The sequence below is a fragment of the Nannobrachium achirus genome (assembly GCF_963921795.1).
Source record: "Nannobrachium achirus genome assembly, chromosome: 7".
In the NCBI taxonomy this organism is placed as follows: domain Eukaryota; kingdom Metazoa; phylum Chordata; class Actinopteri; order Myctophiformes; family Myctophidae; genus Nannobrachium; species Nannobrachium achirus.
Genome location: NC_137816.1, coordinates 53,670,103 through 53,690,102, shown reverse-complemented (window position 1 = coordinate 53,690,102; position 20,000 = coordinate 53,670,103). Strand labels below are relative to the sequence as shown.

General features: G+C 42.2%; 1 protein-coding gene across 1 annotated transcript in view; it reads left to right on the top strand.

Moving 5' to 3' along the window:
* zdhhc7 (zDHHC palmitoyltransferase 7) overlaps nt 1-20,000 on the top strand; it is a 36,475-nt gene that overhangs the window by 5,773 nt on the left and 10,702 nt on the right. Inside the window, exons 3-4 of the mRNA XM_080729783.1 lie at nt 8,842-9,006; nt 9,548-9,733. Coding sequence (XP_080585909.1) covers nt 8,848-9,006; nt 9,548-9,733 — 345 coding nt within the window. The 5' untranslated portion in view covers nt 8,842-8,847. The remainder of the gene's footprint in view (nt 1-8,841; nt 9,007-9,547; nt 9,734-20,000) is intronic.

The window sequence follows — 20,000 nt, the reverse complement described above, 5'->3', positions numbered from 1 at the left end:
CACTTAGCCAATCGAAACCCATTTCACTGGCCAGTGTTTCCAGGCTGAGCTATCTTTTCCTATAATCACTGTGGACGCTAGACAGTAGACACCACCTCTGCCAGGCTAATGGTATATCATTGCTGTCGGGAAGAAACCTCTTATCTCCATATTTTAACCTTTAACGTTTTTTTTCGTAAATGAATGCCATACTTCATAGCGTCACAGTCACACAAAAGCATCAAAGGTAGCAGATCTACAAGCTTAATTTGAATCCTGAAAAATAACAGTTTTGGGACGTATATGGAGACCATTGCTGTTGGGCGGAAACCTTGTATCTTCATTTCTCAATGTTTTATTTTATTATTAATTTATTTTCGTAAAAATAGCTGATCTGCAAGCTCACGCGTCAATCAAGGTGGTTAAGTGTTGCTGTTTTATAAATATTGAACCAATGTACAGTATTGTGCATGAGAATGCTACGCACACCAAGTCCTTGTAGTCCAACACTGCACCGCTCATAGATGTTTGGCCCCTTATCCCAGAACATCTACTGGTGTCTGGTGGTGGGGCAGTGCACAGGGACGTCTCCCTGACACCCCCTGCAGCTCAACCTATTTACAGTAGATGTTACTCCCCAAGCCTTGTCTCGTCGCCTCAACCAGAGCCGGGTGCTTGCTTTCTTGGCTTCTTCTGGGCATTCTCTGGTGGTTTTGCACCGTCTGGCTCCCCAGAGAGTCCAGGGAAGACTGGAGGACAGCCAGGAGAGACTGGTTGCACCGGAACTGGGATAGGCGGGCTAGGAACCCTACCCTCCAGTTTCCCAAGAGGAGGATCACAAAGCAAGAACTAAAACAAAACAAAGCAAACAGCCCGAAGGCCCTTTGAGAGGCAGGATGGAAGAAGGGCCTACAAGGACGGACCAAGCGGTAAAGAAACACAAGGTCGCTGGCAAAAGAGAAGATCCTCAGGAAATGTGGGTGCGGCTTATGTTATATGAGTTAAAGAAGGACCCCAATGGAAACAAGCCCAAAGATTTCTTGAGCTGTTTATCCTTTTAGTTGACTGTGTACCAGTGAACTGTACTGTTGTGAAACTGTACCTTTTCCTATGCAAACTTCAAATAAAGTCTTCACAAATCAATGCTGCAAAGTGTTCAAAGTGCAAACTATGGGGTTCAGTGGAAGCCAAGCTAAACCTGTTCGGGGAGATCTTGTAAGAAGAATGCAGCAACAGGTATGGCGAGAAGCAGCAGAAAGGACAAAGGTGGAGGAGGTAGTAGAAACAACTCGATGACCTGGTGGCAAGGAGAAGACAGCTCCGCAAGCGTTTGCGGAAAGCAGAGGAGTCTGAGAAAGAGGTTGGGAATGTTCTCTTAGATGAGATCAGAAGAAGTCTTGCCAACCTATGGAGGGCACAGTGCATCAGAAGACAGAGGAAAAGGAAGGGAAAGGAATGAACAAGCTTCTTCAGGAATCCATTCATGGATGCACGAGGGCCCTTGAGGAGAAGACAACCCTGGATGTCTCCAAAGAAGAGGGTGAGACACTCTTGTACGACGAAGTAAGGCATTCATTTACAAAAAGAACTAGAAGCAGTGCTCTTCCGAGCACAGGTCTCCACCAGGCCACACAAATCGGCCTGTTATAGCGCCACCATGAGGCTGATTTAAAAAATGTGGGGCAGAGGTTCTGAATTAGCATCCAGGGAGTGTGTGTGCTCAGTTTGGCAGCGATCGGGCCAACGGCGCCGGAGATTAGCTGGTAACAACCAGGCCACACAAATCGGCCTGTTATAGCGCCACCATGAGGCTGATTTGAAAAATGTGGGGCAGAGGTTCTAGATTGGCATCCAGGGAGTGTGTGTGCTCAGTTTGGCAGCGATCGGGCCAACGGTGACTGAGATTAGCTGCTCACAAACTGCGAGGACGCACGGACGCACGCACGGACGGACGGACGCACGCACGGACGCACGGACGGACGGACGGACGGAGGGGAAAACATACTCTCCCTCAGCCTTCGGCTGGTGGAGACAATAACACATTAAAAGTTGAAATATGATTGGAGATACAAAGTCTCTGCCCGACAGTAACGATATGGGTTAAATAACAACCTATACAGTATGTAGTTCAATGAACATTTCAAAGTCTGTCCTGAGCCCGTCTTCAAAGGTAAAAAGGTTGTGACAGTGCAGTGTACATTTATTTTTGAGACATTTGGAAAAGTCCTGAACATGGGTAACAACACAAATCTCCTATGGGGCTCCCTGGCACAAGATCTTTTCAGATGGGCTCCGCGGCCAAATAAATATATATTTGGAAGTCCTTGCCATGAAAATGCTTGAGAACCACTGACCTAGCCTACAACATACAGTATATACAGTATGGCAAAAACATCCCAAGAAGTACTGCTTAACTAAGTGGTGTGGACTGCAGACTTGCAAGGAAAGAATTTAATTTGGAAGCCCATGCCATGAAAATGCTTGAGTCTTCAATGAATAAATGTCAATATAATTTTCTTTTGCACTTTAAGGCAACAGCACGACCCTCGCTTTAAACACAAAGTATATCTCAGAGCCCCAAAACACAACCCGCAAGTTCTCCTCTACCTCTTTAGAATGTAGGAGAAGCATGGGTTTTTGTGAACACCCCAAGGAATGATGTCCTTGGCATGGTGCCACACTGTGCCATTAAGGACTGGCCTGGCACCTAGTCAAGACCGAGAACACTGAGAAACACTGAGAAACTGACCCAATGATGAACCACCTCCCTCTTTACAGCTATGTGTTTATGTCATTGATGAAGCCTGATTATTCTTTTCAGCGTGCATTAAGACGCACATTAAGTATAAAACCTCTCTTAGCTGATGGGTTCATCCAGCAAAAGCTAGCCCTCCAACCCACCCACCTTCCTTTCTTGTCTTTTTTTTTCTTTACCCAGGGAAAGTTGCTGAGCACAGATGCAAATTTTCATTTGCCCTGCACACAGACAGACACAGACATACGCACGCACGCACGCACGCACGCACGCACGCACGCACGCACGCACGCACGCACGCACGCACGCACACACACACACACACACACACACACACACACACACACACACACACACACACACATTAAAGCCTGGGAACTGACCAGTAGTGTTGCCCACTGGCACTGAACAGAGCAGTGTTTGCCATCCAACCAAGCCTTGTAAATGAATACCATACTTTTGTCACATAAACATAGCGTGACACACTGTGAGCTTGTAGAACAGTGTTTCTGTGTGAAAATTCATATTGAACCAATGAAAAGTATTAACAAGAGCTTGTAAATAATTACTACATTGGATCCATCGGAACCTCTACAGTCTATGATCGGAACACAGTTTCTTTTGTCCATTTCCTGAACGGTTTTGGACATTCGAGGTTTCCACCCGGCAGCGACGATATACAGTAGTGCACTCTCTTATCTGTATTTAATTGACTCCCTGTTCCCCTTGAATCCCTCCCTCTCCTCATGAAGGATGAAATGAGTCGTTCAGAGACCAGGGACCTCCCTGAGTTCCAGGCCCTCTGGCATCTGTCTGGGCTGCTTCTGACTATGCAGCTCTCTCCAGTCTGTCTTCATTCAGTCCACGCCACGGCTCTCGTTCTGCCTTTTTCCTTCTCTCCCCTACACAAACAAGCGTTCCCACTACCCTGCCATTGATATGCAAACATGCTGAATGTCCCCCTTTTCTTTGGATGTAAGCAGAAACCAACAGTAGTGTGGGGAGGTTTGGATGGCAGCCTGGCTGGCTACTGGCAGAAAGACATGACAGATTTGCTCTCCTAGGCAGCGCCGCTCTATAGACTTCAAGTCACCGAAAGGTTCTTAACTGTTTGTCTCCACTTCTGGGGCCTGCATGCATGAAACTGATACAGCAACAAAAAAGTCAGGGGACAAACTGAGACTAATGGGAAATATTAAGCTTTATATACGTAGGCATACGACAACAAGTGAAAATAGACGATTTACAAGCTCTAGTGACACATTGTGATGGGTTGTGAGTGAGCTTGTAGATCTGCTATTTTCGCTATTTTTGAAAATGTATTGAAAAAAAAATTATAATGAATAACAAGCCAGGATTAATGTGGTTCTCCAGGCATATGGCAATGAATAAGCTTGTACTCGTTATTTATATAATATATGCCAATTAATTCTAAATTGTGCACTCGTGGTGTGTGATCTCAAATCCCATCCCAGTAACTAACTCCCACAATTAGCCAGTTGAAATGCTTGTGCGCATGCTTAGGCTAGGCAGAAACCTTGTATCTCCTTATTTAAACTTTTTTATGTTTTTTCCCCCTTAAATGAATGCCATACTTACATACAAGAATCGCAATGAGACGCTTTGTGAGCTTGCAGATCTGCTATTTCCACAATGTTTAAATGTTTTGAAAGTAATAAGCAAAAAGGAACGGTTTTGGACAAGGTTTCCACCCGATAGAAACGATCATTATTTGTGTGGAGTGAACCACAGAAAACTGCTCTGCAAAGCATATTGGTTACAGATAGAGCTGTCACGATCATGGCATTTTACTTGATGATTAATTGTCTCACAAATAATTGTGATTGTGAAACATAATTGTGTTTTTTGCTTTGGACATTTGTTTCAGCATGCGGGTATATCAGATTTGGGCACTGTTTAGTATCAGTGATGTCAGTCATCTCCAAATGTGGGCATTGTTTCAACATGTGGCTGTTACCATGGTGGTGACACTGTTTAGTATCAGTGAAGTCAGCATGCAGACAGATGGCGGACAGACATTTGGTAAATTAATAGTTAGACGATACTGTACATCACATGGTTTCGATAAAAACTGTCGGATCAGGCGTATCACAGATAAATTTGCATTTAAGTACATTTACATTACAAGTATTGCACTTAAGTCCAATTCTGGGGTACTTTACTGGAGTTTCTACTTTTCTTTGATACTTACTTTATAATTCTACTCCACTACAACTCAGTCAAATACTTATAATAATTATTTGACAGCTTTAGCTATAGTTTCTTTGCAGATTTAGACTATTCGAAAATACCCAATCTACAAGCTCACAACAGGTCACAGTGCAACGCGTTGTGACATTGTAAATTGGTTCTTTTTGAAGCATTTAGAAAAATCCTGAACATTTTCAACAACACAAATCTTGTATGGGGCTCCCTCCCTGGCACAAGATCTCTTCAGATGGAGGTCTGCGGCCAAATAAATATTAATTTGGGCCATGAAAATGCTTGAGAACCACTGATCTAGCCTACAACATACAGTATGCAGTATAATAAAAAGTCCAAGAAATAGTGCTTAACTCCCAAGTGGTGTGGACTGCATGCGTTGCGCTGTGAGCTTGTAGAATTTATAGAGAGTATTTATATACTTTTATTCTCCTTCTTTCGGCTATTTCCCTTCCGTCTTCAGCATCCTTCTCCCCTCATCTCTCCTGAGTCTCCTCTGCATAAGTCCAAACCATCTCAACCTTGTCTCTCTTGTTTTATCCCCAAACCTTCTAACGTGGGCTGATCCTCTAATGGCAATGGCATTGCTACTTTTACTTGTGCAAAAAGATATCTTGAGTACTTCTTCCACCACTTCTGTAAACCTGTGATGTGACAATAAAGCTGAGTCTGATTCTGGACCTTGGGATGTTCTAAAAGCCTGTGGGTATAGTCTGTGGATATATGTGCCAGTGTTTGTGAATGATGTCTTCTAAGGGGGGAAATATTGTAGGAGTTAGTGTGACGTGTCCTTGGCTGATTTTATTTCTCTTGGGAGTTGTCACTTTTGCAATTTGTTTTTAAAGGCTTCAGCAAGCCTGGCTTATTGAGTTTAGCGCATGGCTGCACTCGCTGAACCCACTGGTAGATATCTCGCCACTGTCAGAGTTTACTGTCGCTATGCCGGATGTGATTATATTGGCTAATGGGTAGATTATTTGGGGTTGATCGGCTATAACAGCTTGTCTTTCGTTTTTGTTACAAAATCAGCCTTAATCGCCTGTCAGACGGAGCGCGGTTGCAGCGTCCTAGTAATCTTTTTTCAATGAGAGGCGGGCGGTTATTTTGGCCGCGCAAAGAAGTTTAGGGGCCCTGCGGCACCCGCGCTCCATCTGAAAGGCGCTTTAAAGACCTTGCTTTCTCTTATGATGAAAAATAGCCAGCTAATGTACTGTATATGTTTGCTGTCATATTGTCGCTGTCGGGCAGAAATCTTAATCTTCATATTTCAGCTTTGTGTTTTTGTAAATGAATGGCCTGTTAAGTGTGTCTGCGGATTAAATAATAACTTCATTGGATCTATTGAAACACAGGTTCTTTTTAACATTTCCCGAAAATCGAAGTTTTTGGACAAACAAGGTTTTCAGCCAGAAGCGACTATATGACATTGTATATTTAAGATGTTCATTACTCTGTACAGACCAGGAGATTCAGGACATTTCCCATTGGTCTGCCTGTGTAATCACTGACACAGTATGTCCTGCAGTCATGGCTTGTCAATTATTATTACTAGAAAAGAGTGCGTGGGACCTGAAGAAGGGGAGAGGGAGGCAAAAGATGACAGAAAAGAATAGGTGAGAGAGTGGTGGCAGAGTAAGCGAGATGAAGATCAAAAGAACAAGAAGCTGCAGTGTTTCAGCCTTTTTCTTCTCCCACTGAGAGGTGATGTTCATTAAACAGCACTTTGGGCGATGGAAAATTCATGTGAACTGAGAATCCAGATAATCCACAGGAGGAAAACCAAACAAAACACAAATCAAACTGACAAGGGTCCACCTCAGGCTCAACTCTGCATGGGAGCTCAAGGCCCTTATTTCAGTGAGTCACTGAAATAAGCTTGTGCCTCCATCAGTGATCGTCATGTCAAGGACAAAGAAAGAACACCACGGACCAACCTGAGACTAACTATGACCGTGGTTGAGGATGAATCGATGGTCCCTTTAGGAAACTGATCCTGGAGGTCGATGTAACCGTCTTGTATATTAAATCATATGTAGTAGCGGTGCTACGGTTAATCATAATAATCGATTTCAGCGATTTTAGTAAAATATTAGATTTTCTAAAATCCCCAAAATAACAGCACACAACGACACATTGTGAGCTTGTGGGTGAGCTATTAGTATTTTACAGTTGTACAAGTATAAAATAAGACTCAGGTGGTTAATCAGACTGACTTAATTAATTATTAAACATTATAAAAAAAACATGCTTCTTGATTATTAGATTCGGTAGAATAATGGATAAGAAGATAATGAATAGTTGCAACCGTAATCTATAGACCGAGTTAGCTTCCACTAGTATGGTAAAATAAACCCAGCCAACCGCCAAAAGTGGTTAAAGTTATTGTTATATATTAACTACTTTTGCTGGGCATCCCTTAAGGATCCCTGGATCCACTATGAAAATTCATGCAATTGGCCAACGTTTACCAAAACTGATCACATCAATGTGCATTGTGCAGGCCAGGGTTGTTAACCACCTAATCTCTGTTTCAAACGTTCACAATGCGTTGTGACTAGGGCTGTCACGATATGACATTTTACATGACGATTAATTGTCGCTCAAATAATTGCGATTAACGATTTAATTGTGTTTTTGTCGTTGATAATTACATTTCTATTTAGCTTTTAGGCTTTGAAGTTGCACGTGGCAGATAAGACACATGACCTAAATATACAAAGAAATAATGGACATATTTGACAACTTTCTACTAACATTGATAGTGGAAATAGCCGATCTACAAGCTCACAACGCGCCGCGATGCGTCGCGTTGTGAGCTTGTAGATCTGCTATTTCCACTATTTTTTACTTTAAAAAAATATATATATGAAACATTTTCAACATTCACGATTATGACGATTATGAAAAATAATCGAGATTATGTAAAATAATTGCGATTAGACGATTATGTAATAATTGTGACAGCCCTAGTTGTGACATTATGAGCTTGTAGATGATGTGTTCTATGTAATGACATGGCCACAAGGATGTCTCCCACGTTTTAAATGTTCCTTTGACCATCAGAAAAGCAACATTGTGTTTGTATTGGTTTCCGATGATGCTATTTCAGAGGCCTTTCAACTCTTCCAAGAGATGACTGGGCTGTGATCAATAGAAATGCATCAGACTGAGGCCATATTGACTCATATTGTTGTTGTCAGGTGGAAACCTTGTATGTCCAAAACCGTTCGTTTTGTATTTATCAAAATAGCAGTTCTACACACAATGCCTCGCGGTGCGAAGTGTTGTGTGTAGATCTGCTATTTTCACTTTTTGTGTGACAGTCTTGTATGATGACGCAGGGCTTTACTTTACGAAATGGAATGGTGGTGTGCAACAATAGCTGATCTACAGGCATTGTGAGCCAGGTTTAAAGTGGCTATGTTTACTATTTTGTGCTAAGTACTAAGTAATACTAAGTTTTCATTGTGACAGAACAGTTATAATTCATGCTTACAGAAATGGTTGGTGCTGTACCGTACTTGCTGTTTGAACTGAGGCAGGCACTTTGAGCTTGTTTTACCAAATTGGATCACCTTATCTCTGTACAGGATTTCAGATGTCTATGTCCTGAGTATTAACATGGTATTGGCAGATGTTTTTAGTTGTATTTGATAGTTTTTGGTTGAATTCTGTTACACTCTTTGTTATTCATTTTGTAATTCCTTTGTACTGCTTTTGCTTTGGCCCTGCATGTGGTAGGCTATAGTAGACTAATATGACAGTAGGCCCACAACTATCCATTATTTTCTTAGAGATTATTCTATCCATTGCCTTTTCTACTGTGCTTTAGATTTGTGATTGTGATTGTGAATAATCTGGTGTCCTCCCTGGGTTCTCCACAGAGCAGGATGCAGTCTTCTGGCCACCGGCTACGGGACATGGACCAACACCACCCGCTACTGTCAGGGGACGGGGACCTGGAGGCGGGACCCCTGGCCCCTGGGGTGGTGGTGGGGGGCACGCATGTGGGACATGTGGCTGGGAACCGCACCGTTTGGTTCATACAGGTAGGGCAGAAACTATTCTTTTCTTCAAGATTTCTATCGATTCCTTTTAATCGAATGATCAAGAAAGGATGTTCTGATCTGATCGGCTACTTCTCCCTTTGCGTTTGTTGTCTCTTCTTGGTTGGTGCATCGCTATTGTCGGTATGCCCGAAACTGAAGGTTCTGTGGTGCAAAAACTAAGCGCGATTAAAATGCGTTAATCTTTTTAATCGCGTTAATTTTCTGTAATTAATTCATCGCAATTAATCAGTTAAAGTCCCAGCCCTAATATATATATACGTTTCATTTAATATACTGTATACACTAGATAGATACAGTATATCAATTAATTTGTGAAAATATTTTATAATAAACAACTTAATTGATTATTATGATCAACCACACTTAAGCTCTATTTTTTTGTCGTAAAACAATGTTGCAGATGTGCTATTTTCACAGTTTAAAAAAAAAAGAAACAAGTTACATTTTACACCCCTCCAATCAATGAATTTACATTTTGAATGAGAGTTGGATGAACTAAGTGCTGCACCCCTACATACAGGACAGCTGTGGCATGGTGTGTGCCGGCGTCACGTGGTTCCTGGTCCTGTATGCAGAGTTCGTGGTGAACTTCGTCATGCTGCTGCCCTCCGACGACTTCTGGTACTCGCTGCTCAACGGCGCCGCCTTCAACTCGCTGGCCGTGCTGGCGCTGGCCTCGCACCTCCGCACCATGCTGACCGACCCGGTGAGACACCACATCCATCCATCCATCCATCCATCATTAGGGCTGTCACAATTATGACATAATTGTCTAATCGTGATTTTTTGAAATAATCGTGATTATTTTTCATAATCGTCATAATCGTTTCCACGTTGAAACATTTTCATATATTTTAAAAAAAAGTAAAAAATAGTGGAAATAGCAGATCTACAAGCTCACAACGCGTCGCATCGCGACGCGTTGTGAGCTTGTAGATCGGCTATTTCCACTATCAATCTGTATATTTAGGTTATGTGTCATATCTGCCATGTGCAACTTCAAAGCCTAAAAACCAAACTGAAATGTAATTGTCTACGACAAAAACACAATTAAATCGACAAATAATCGTCATGTAAAATGTCATAATCGTGACAGCCCTATCCATCATTCACTTAGACAACTGCTTTTTGAGCGGCGGTCACACCATTCCTAAGCGTGAGTATGTGTGTGTGTACTGTAGGTGTAGGTGTAGGTGTGTGAAAAAAACTATTATCAGGCTATATTAAATGTCATACAAATAGCTGTAATTAATGGGTTACAAATGTAACCCCTGGTCTTAGAATATTACAAGCGTTCTTTACGTTTTTCTAAACAAAATACAGAAAAATAACTCATAATTTGCAAAGAAATTATATGACCAGTCTTTTTTAATTTTATTTAAGAACATTATAACAGATTAATTTGCACAGATGAATGGAAACAATTCTGACAATTGTGCAAAATAACTGCTCAGGTGATTATGTAATAACTGTGACAGGCCTAAGTGGGAGATGAGGGAAGAATGCTGGAGTAGGGAAAGAAAGAAAGGACAAAGTTATGGAAAGCAAATGAGGAAGTGGGGGAAATGGAGTGAGAGATGAGGGGAGAGAGTGAGAGAGGACCTGGGTAGAATAACAGAGGGATACAGAGATGGGAGGGAAATGGAGAAGTACAGATTATGAAGGGAAGAAAGACAAGAGGAAGATAGATAGAGAGAGAGAGAGAGAGAGCCAGGGGAGAGTCATGTTATTTTTATTCATGTCAGAATATGTTATTCACCGCCCAACGACGGTGAATAACTTTGATGCTGCTTCAAGGTTACATTCCCAACCTGTGCACTGCTTTTGTCCTTTTTGAGCGGTGGTCACACCGTCTCCATAGCGTGGCCGTGTGTGTCTCCGTGTATCCGTGTATGTGTCCGTGTATGTGGGTGGGTGGGTCTGTATGTAGCCTCAAGCCTGTGGTGTAGTACCTTTTAGGGCCACACATGTTAAGGGAGGGGCACTGTTTTCAGGCCAGGCCAGGCCAGGCACACACACACACACACACGCACGCACACACACACACACACACACACACACACACAGGGAGGAAGGGGGAAGGGGGGAGGGGGGGGGGGGGGGGGGTAAACCACCGCTCAGTTCACACGGGTGTGATTTTTTTATATTAACCACTTGAACCCCAGTGTCCATATTCTAAGAACTTGAGCCAAAAATAGCAGATCTACAAGCTTGTAGATCGGCTATTAGATCGGCTTGTGGATCGGCTAAAATAGCAGATCTACAAGCTCACAACGCCTCGCGCTTGTAGATTGGCTATTTTCGGCAAGGAGGTTAGGTGTAGAGGGGAAAAAAGAGCACACAAAGTACAGAGTGAAAGGTCAAGTTTATTAAGTATAAATATCTGAAAACACAAATTGACATCCAATCCAAAATACACTGATGATCATGCTGTCAAACGAAACTACCGGTATATGGAATCTACCAGTAAGACTCCCTAATCGGGAGATAAGCGACCGTTGGTCGCTTATCTCCACAAATAGGCCAAAAGTTTGTTTTACCAATTATTACACTCTATGTGAACATTTACATCAACAAATCCCAAGTACTGGTTTTTAGGGGTGCTGAGTGTGGCGCAGCAGCGTGTCATGCATTTTCTGCAGGGCCTTGTCAATGGCTTTGTGTTCTTGCTGCTTTTTGTTGTTGTTGATCCTCTGGAAGCGCGCCCACTCGTTTGCGTGCAAATCAGCTGGATAGAGGCACAAGCCTTGCAGGGAGGTAACTCTGGAACAGCCAACGTAAGTGATACCCAAGGAGTGCTCAGAGTTTACCATAGCAACCATTTGTTTACCCTAGCAACCAACTGTTTACCATAGCAACCATGTGTTTTTACCTTAGCAACCAACTGTTTACCATAGCAACCATGTTTTTTACCCTAGCAACCAACTGTTTACCCTAGCAACCAGCTGTTTACCATAGCAACCATGTTTTTTACCCTAGCAACCAACTGTTTAACATATGGAGTTATATGTTGTTCGTGTCCAAATATGGGGCTTGTGAGGTCAGACTTAAGGGATATTCCACTTTCAAAAAAACTTTTTGTCATTGTACGGTCTAATCAGGCTTGTATGAACACCCTGAACAGTTTTTAATTTTCTTCATTCAGTATTTAGATATTTGATGTAAATGTTATCTGGCCCTCCGGCAGGCCCAGGCCCTCTCCCCACACACACTCATTGTAACTTCAAACTCCATTTTAACCATGATAGATTCATTAAAAACACCCTTATGTCTCCATATATGGAGATATGATGACATCACACAGTCCTCAGCCGAAGATGTGGCGTGATGTCATACAATACACAAACGAGCCCTACAGTATAAAGGGGCAATTCTTGCCAGGAAAGAAGCATTTCTTCGACTCAGACCTTATCGCCAGGGTTGGCTTATAGCAGCTGTCGGTAGGACCATATATGGATTCTGTTAGTGTGGATCTCCTAACAGGGCATCATCTGGGATACAATCCCTTTTATGCCCATATATGGAGATCCCTAACATAATCCCTTTCATGCCCATATATGGAGATCCTTAACAGAATCCCTTTTATGCCCATATATGGAGATCCCTAACAGCATCCCTTTTATGCCCATATATGGAGATCCCTAACAGCATCCCTTTTATGCCCATATGGAGATCCCTAACAGCATCCCTTTTATGCCCATATATGGAGATCACTAACAGCTAACAGAATCCCTTTTATGCCCATATATGGAGATCCCTAACAGAATCCCTTTTATGCCCATATATGGAGATCCCTAACAGAATCCCTTTTATGCCCATATATGGAGATCCCTAACAGAATCCCTTTTATGCCCATATATGGAGATCCCTAACAGAATCCATTTAAGCCCTGTTGGTTGCTAGGGTAAAAAAACATGGTTGCTATGGTAAACAGTTGGTTGCTAGGGTAAACAGTTGGTTGCTAGGGTAAAACCATGGTTGCTAAGGTGGTTGCTAACGTACACTAACAGACCAGCAACAACAGACTGTTGCCACAGCAACGTACACAAAGGTTTGTGTACACATGTGGTGTGATGTCATACTGAAGATATATGACATCACACCGTACACAAACAAAGGTGTGACGTGTGACGGACGGACGGCCGGTGGAGGTTTTCATAGTAAACTGCTCCCTGACGGTCGCAATGAAATGGTTGTGAAGGTCCCTGCTTCATCTCTCTCTCAGCTTAGGGGTCCTTGGCCTGAAAATGTCCCCTAGACCAGGGGTCTTCAACAGGGGGTCCGGGACCCCTAGGGGGTCCCCAGAGTTACTACAGGGGGTCCTCCAAATCATTGAGTGATAGATTTGTTTTTCCTTTTTTATATTAACCACTTGAACCCCAGTGTCCACATTCTGAGAACTTTAGCCGAAAATAGCTGATCTACAGCTGCGAGGCGTTGTGAGCTTGTAGATCGGCTATTTTCGGCAAAAAGAGGTTTGGTGTAGATGGGGAAAAAAGTACAGAGTGAAAGGTCAAGTTTATTAACTCAATTAGCGCCGATCCCGAGAATACTCGTGAAAAATACTCTATTACTGTAACGGCGGTACTCTATTACCTGTTGGTGCCGGAAGGTCCTGACACGATCGCCCTCGCCGATTCATCATCATCACGGATCCACGAGCACAAAATAGTAATCCCATAACATTGAGGCAGACGGGGAATCTCATCTTTAATGTCCATTATCTCAAAACAACACTTTTAAAGGGAGGATGGCAGTAGATTCTCGCTTATATAACACATGTTGAAAAGCACTGATCCGCCATTACACAACCATATGTTGACGATGACCGCTTCCTGTGAATGACGCGATGACGTCAAACCGGAAGTGTTTGCGCTATGGACTTCTGGCCTTCAAAATAAGACAACGGTTGTGGATGCAGCCTGCGGGAGGCACGCTGGACATTTTAATCCGTTAATTTCAGGAGCACTAAATGAGTTAAGTATTGACGTTCAAGTGGTTAAATATCTGAATACACAAATTGACATGAATCCAAAATACACTGATGATCGTGCTGTCAAACAATGAAACTATGGAATCCATGAACAGGTTGTGGGGGGGGGGGGGGGTCCCTGCTTCATCTCTCTCTCGACTAAGGGGTCCGTGGCCTGAAAACGTTGAAGACCCGTCCCGTCCTCTAGACCCCTGTCCTAGAAACATGTGGATGGAGGTTACGTGTTTATTAACATACAAACATCTGGATGATGAAGGTTATGTATTTATTAACATAGCAACATAAAAAGTTGAAATATGGACCTGAGCTTTGTCTCAGACAGAGAGGTTATGTGAGCTTGGTGTGGAGAGGGACGTTGTTCCAACCTTGTTAGAACACAGTCATGCAGAACTAATGTATCCTCCTCCTGCCCCACACTGTTAAAGAAAATTGTGTGTGTGTGTGTGTGTGTGTGTGTGTGTGTGTGTGTGTGTGTGTGTGTGTGTGTGTGTGTGTGTGTGTGTGTGTGTGTGTGTGTGTGTGTGTGTGTGTGTGTGTGTGTGTGTGTGTCTGCTTTTATATAGGCCAAGCCTGTGTAATTTTAGATAGAGAGATTGTTGTGATGTTACAGTACAACAGTTTAATGAAGTCAGGCTGGGTGACTTCAAATCAATATAATGATTATTTCTAACTATTGCCTGGATTATGACTAGTGAAGGATTTTAGTGAACCTGCTTCCTGATTATTCTATTAAGATTAAAGGGCTATTTCAATGTTTGGAGTCATTTTACAGTGACGTCTACTCAGGCTTTTGTGAGCCCCCAGACAGTATTTAAGTTGCTCGACTCAGTATTTAGATATGATATGCATTTTATCAGACACGCCCCCTTCCTATTCAAACCCAATGTAAAAGATTGTGTAAAGATTGGTTTAGATATATTTTCGGTTAATTGCCCAGCCCTATACAGTATGTGCTATAGCAGATAACGGAGGCATTTTACTGAGAGTGCAGCTGAGGTGTGTGTGTGTGTGTGTGTGTGTGTGTGTGTGTGTGTGTGTGTGTGTGTGTGTGTGTGTGTGTGTGTGTGTGTGTGTGTGTGTGTGTGTGTGTGTGTGTGTGTGTGTGTGTGTGTGTGTGTGTGTGTGTGTGTGTGTGTGTGTGTGTGCGCGCGCGTGCGTGCGTGAAAGAGAGAGAGAGAGCATAACACATGTTGCAAGTCACCAATCCACAGAATAATGGCTTAAGACTGAAATATTGCAAAAGCATCACCTCTTACCCTGGCTTTGATAGCACTGTTTCAATAGCCCACCTCAATCAAGTGCACAGCAATGCTATCTTTGTTTTTTCAGACAGGTGATAAGGTTACATTCTGTGCTGTTTCATTCCAACAGTAGAGTTTTGTGTGTCTTTTATAGTCATTGGTAAGCACTGCAGTGTCCCTATAGGAGAGAATGATAGAATGTGTGGAATGTTATCAGATCTCTTGACTATTATATTAGATAAATAAAGTATTGTACTTCAGCTCACAGGTCTTGACTGACAACCAACACAGTTGAGCACAGTGTGAGAATGAACTTGTACAGTGTTTCTCAAAAAGTGTACCCACACATTATTAATACAACACAAAAAGTTATTAAGTATATTTGTATTTATTATATCTGTACTTTGCGCACATTCATTTCCCAACACCGAAGATCTATACCCTACTGCAAAATATATTTTAACCTCATTCATTCTCTGTTTTGGGCATGTCATCATCAGTGAACATATTTAATTAGGTAATTAACTTTATTCATGTGTTTATTTTTAAATTCACACAAATTAGTGAAAATAGCTGATCTGCATCGCAATTCTTATTGGTGTGCCTTGGACAAAACAAAGTTTAAAACCACTGCACTAGTGCCCCCCTATTATGGCACATCTTCCCTTTGGAAAAGTAATTCTGAGCTCTAGCAGACCAGCTACAGCACCTAAACTGATGTCCGAGGAGGAAAGATGGGGTGGTGTGAAGTTCAAGTTCAACTTTATTGTCATACTGTGTATTATAATAACATGAAATATGTATGCCCTCTGGCCATCTCTACTGTACCATAAAGAACACACCGTCCCAAAACAAACAAATAACACTATAGACCTCCATTTATGTACAGAATCCACTCAGATGTAAACATTAATTACACAAGTTTTCTTTTATTTATTTATTTCCATCCATCCATAATCTCACATTATTTAATTATCAATAATCGATTAAATCCGTTATTTTTATGAACTATTGCAGTGGTGTGTGACTTATTGTAATGCTTCGGTAACATTTTTTAGATGGAAGTAGTGAGATGAGAACCTGAGCGGCGCAGGGTGGCTAGTGCCTATAATAATGTTTTGGGCTTTCCTTTAGCAGTGAGTGGTGTAAATGTTATGAAGTTGCGTTACAGTAGTTCTGTGCCAATGCTTTTTGCTGCTGAGAAGGCTTACTACAGTAATAACATCCTTGAGGGCATTCACTCTTTTATTTGTTATTACGGTATAATGCTGATTCAGGAGGTAGCCTACATGGCAAACAGGGAATGCTGTCACCCTCAGTGAAGCACCCGGAATCAAAGTAAATAACATGCTCAACGGTGCCAGGTATATTATACAATGGCTGTATGTTTATACAGCCTCAGGAGTTTGAAGGCGGTCAGCCGAACAGTTCTCGAGATGCGTGAACTAGCTACAGTCACGTAGACGCACAGAGATTTCTTGCATTTATAGTAGGATTGCGGTGCTGAATATATAGAGAAGACATTTTTATTCATCAACCTGCAATGTGAACTGTGCCTTTGATCGGGCCTAAAAAAAGTGAGCCCGGCCCAAGTTACCCACCCCACAGAACGGCAGCCCGAGCTCGGCCCAAAGCCCGATACATAATTGACAATTGGAGACCAACACAGCCCGCAGCCCGACATTATAAACAAGCTTAATTGCTGCAGCAGCCTTTTTTCCTCATTTGGTGATTTGTTTTTGTTTTTTGTTATCAATTATTTTTATTTTCCATAACATGAAATTAGAGACATACATATGAATAGAACAAGAAAAAGTAAAACATTAATCAAAAGAAAAATGCAATTAACAGACAAACAACACAAACAATAGCAAAACAAGAAAAGGAAAAGAAAACCCACCCACCCCCTTTCCCCGGACCAACACGGAATGTACAATAGTGCATGCCTGTGCTAGGCTGTTACCACTATATAGTGATTTCTTGAATCATAGCCTTAAGCTTATCTGCAATGTCCGACCACATATTAATGTTTTCTTCTTTTGCTCCGTGTAACCTTGCTATCGACTGCTCTAAATATACTATATCTAGAAAGGTTAAGGCCCACTGGCGAAACGTTAACGTATGAGGAGGTTTCCACCGCGTAGCTACCATCTTCTTCGCCGCCGTTAATCCAGCAAAGAAGATGCGCTTGCGTATATTGTTTAGTTGCAAGCTCATTTGGTGATTTGTTAAGAACAGAGTCCTTTTCCAACTGTCTTTATAAAAGACATTGTAGCAACTACCGTGCTAATTATGGAACAAATAAACATTGGAGCCTAATTCTTCAATCAATCAATCAAAAACCCTCGTTGGAAAACACAGCTGACGACCGCCGCTAAATCAGGCAGCAGGCGTACAGGCTATCATAGCTACAACGTTCACACAACGTCTATTATGATTATTAGGATACAAAAAGTGTATGTGGACTGTTTCAACGATGTCCTCCGCTCTGCTCTGCTCGACCAGCGCTGGCAGCGCATGCATGCACACGCCACAGCAACCAGCACACACAGCACAGTCACACACACTCACGCTCAACTGTCAAGTTGCGCAACAGCGCAGCGGTGCAGCCATAGAGTTATGAGCGCGCAGTTTACACAGTCACAGAGACATCATGATACTGCGCTGCGCTTGCCTACCGGATTATAAAAGCCCGACCCAACCCATAGCCCGTCATATACGTGGAAATTTGAGCCCGGCCCAGCCCGCGCCGCGCCGACCTGTATAAAAAAATATTATATTTTAACTGGGGAACCCTACCCTGGCGAGCATTAAGAGTTGAGGAATTACATTTTGTATCATGGTTCTATTGTGAAAATTGCAGATCTACAAGCTCACAACGCCTTGCAAAGCGAAACGTTGTGAGCATATAGATCGGCTATTTTCAAAATGTTTGCTTCTAGAGGTATTAAAAGGTCCTTAAATTGTCACTTTAGAAATGTGCATATACCCTCTATACACTTACATTTTATGTAGGTTTGATTACTGTTGAGTGAGAAAAACAATGTTGCACATTAAGTTCATCATCTGGGGACCCCCAAAATAATTTGGGGACCCCCCTGGGGGTGACGTACATCAGTGACACTCGTGTGCATGACGCTTTCAGTGTCAGGGCCTTTAGTCCTTTAGGGTCAGGACTCAGGAGTCAAAGTAGTGGATTGCTTGAATATTTTATTAGACAGAAACGAGGTACAGTCAAACGTTTAGGCTAAAAGGATCCAGGGATGAGTCTCTGTTCCAAGGCAAAGTGGAGTGAGCTCAAGAGTGCTCTGAGATTGACCTCAAGATCCAAAATCAATGTCAAATGTCAAGAAACTTCATTAAAATGTAATGGCATTAGATGTCACACTAGGATTTCAAACTGATTGAGTGATGATTACAGTTTACCATCTGGTATTAAAAAAACTAAAAACATCACCCAGGTGCATAAATGTTACAGCGTCATACAGTAATGTAAACATTTAATATAGCTTTTTGTTGTTTTTTACAAAATAATGCATCATTGTTTTATTACATATTAACATTTTTTTCATGATAATGAGAAATGAAGACAACCAGTAGGACAACCGGTAGGACAACCGGACGCGTCGAGCGTCGTGTCAACGCTGGGAACGCTCCTGTTTTAATTAATGAAGGGTGCTCCACCGCCGACGTCAGCATCAACGCCTGACGCTCAAATTCGCCCCGGTTCATTTTTTGACACCGGCGCAACGCCGTCGTTTTGGTGGAGCCCTAGCCTAACAGTTCAGGGTCTTGAGGTGTTTCCATATATATATATATATATATATATATATATATATATATATATATATATATATATAATATATTTCATATGTTTCAATGTTTCAGAGCATGCCAATCTCCACCTTTGTAATGCTGTGTCGCCCTCTCATAATATGTAAGTGTGTCTGTAATGTGGGTGAAGGAGAGAAAAGAAGAGAGACAGCGAGGGAGAGCACACAGCATTTGTGGAGCTGAGGATTTAAAATCTGATTTAAATTTGCATTGATACAAAACATCGTAAAAACTTGTAATTAATTATTATAGTTGAAAACGATCCAGCCAGCCTAAGGCTATAGCATGCATTGACAAAAGAGATGTTCTTCATTGTCTTGTGGAGAAAAGACAACTCCATGGTACACAGCCCTAGGCTAGAGCAGGAGCAGAGCTGATGGAGGCTGAGCATGATGCATGTCACATATTGAGCATAGTCAGGCTTTTTCCTGCATTGAGTCAGCAGCTAAAGGTTCCCACTGCTGAAAGGTTTAAACGGGCAACTTTGCCCATGTTGAATTAACCATTTTCTATAAGATCTCAGCCAACCTACATTTAACAAAGTGTTTTACCTAGCTAGGTACATACTGTATCTACATGTCTAGAACAGAATGATAGGATTTGGGTTACAAATTGCCCAAATTGCCCTTTAAAGACTTTCAGCAGTGTGTGTATGTACGTCTGTCCGGAGCTAATCTTGAACAAACTACTGGATCGAGCAACGCCAAGCTTATGTAGAAGCAGCTTTCTCAGGTCCTGGCAGGTTTGTCTCCCTGATGGTCTAGCGGCCTGGGTTCGATTCCCGGTCAGGGAACACAGTCTTAATCACGTTCAACCCAGATTTGGCTCTAAAAAAGGCTCAAATTCATTTGTCTGCTATACCACTAACATGTGAAACGCCCTACCGCAAGCTCTAAAAGGAGGTT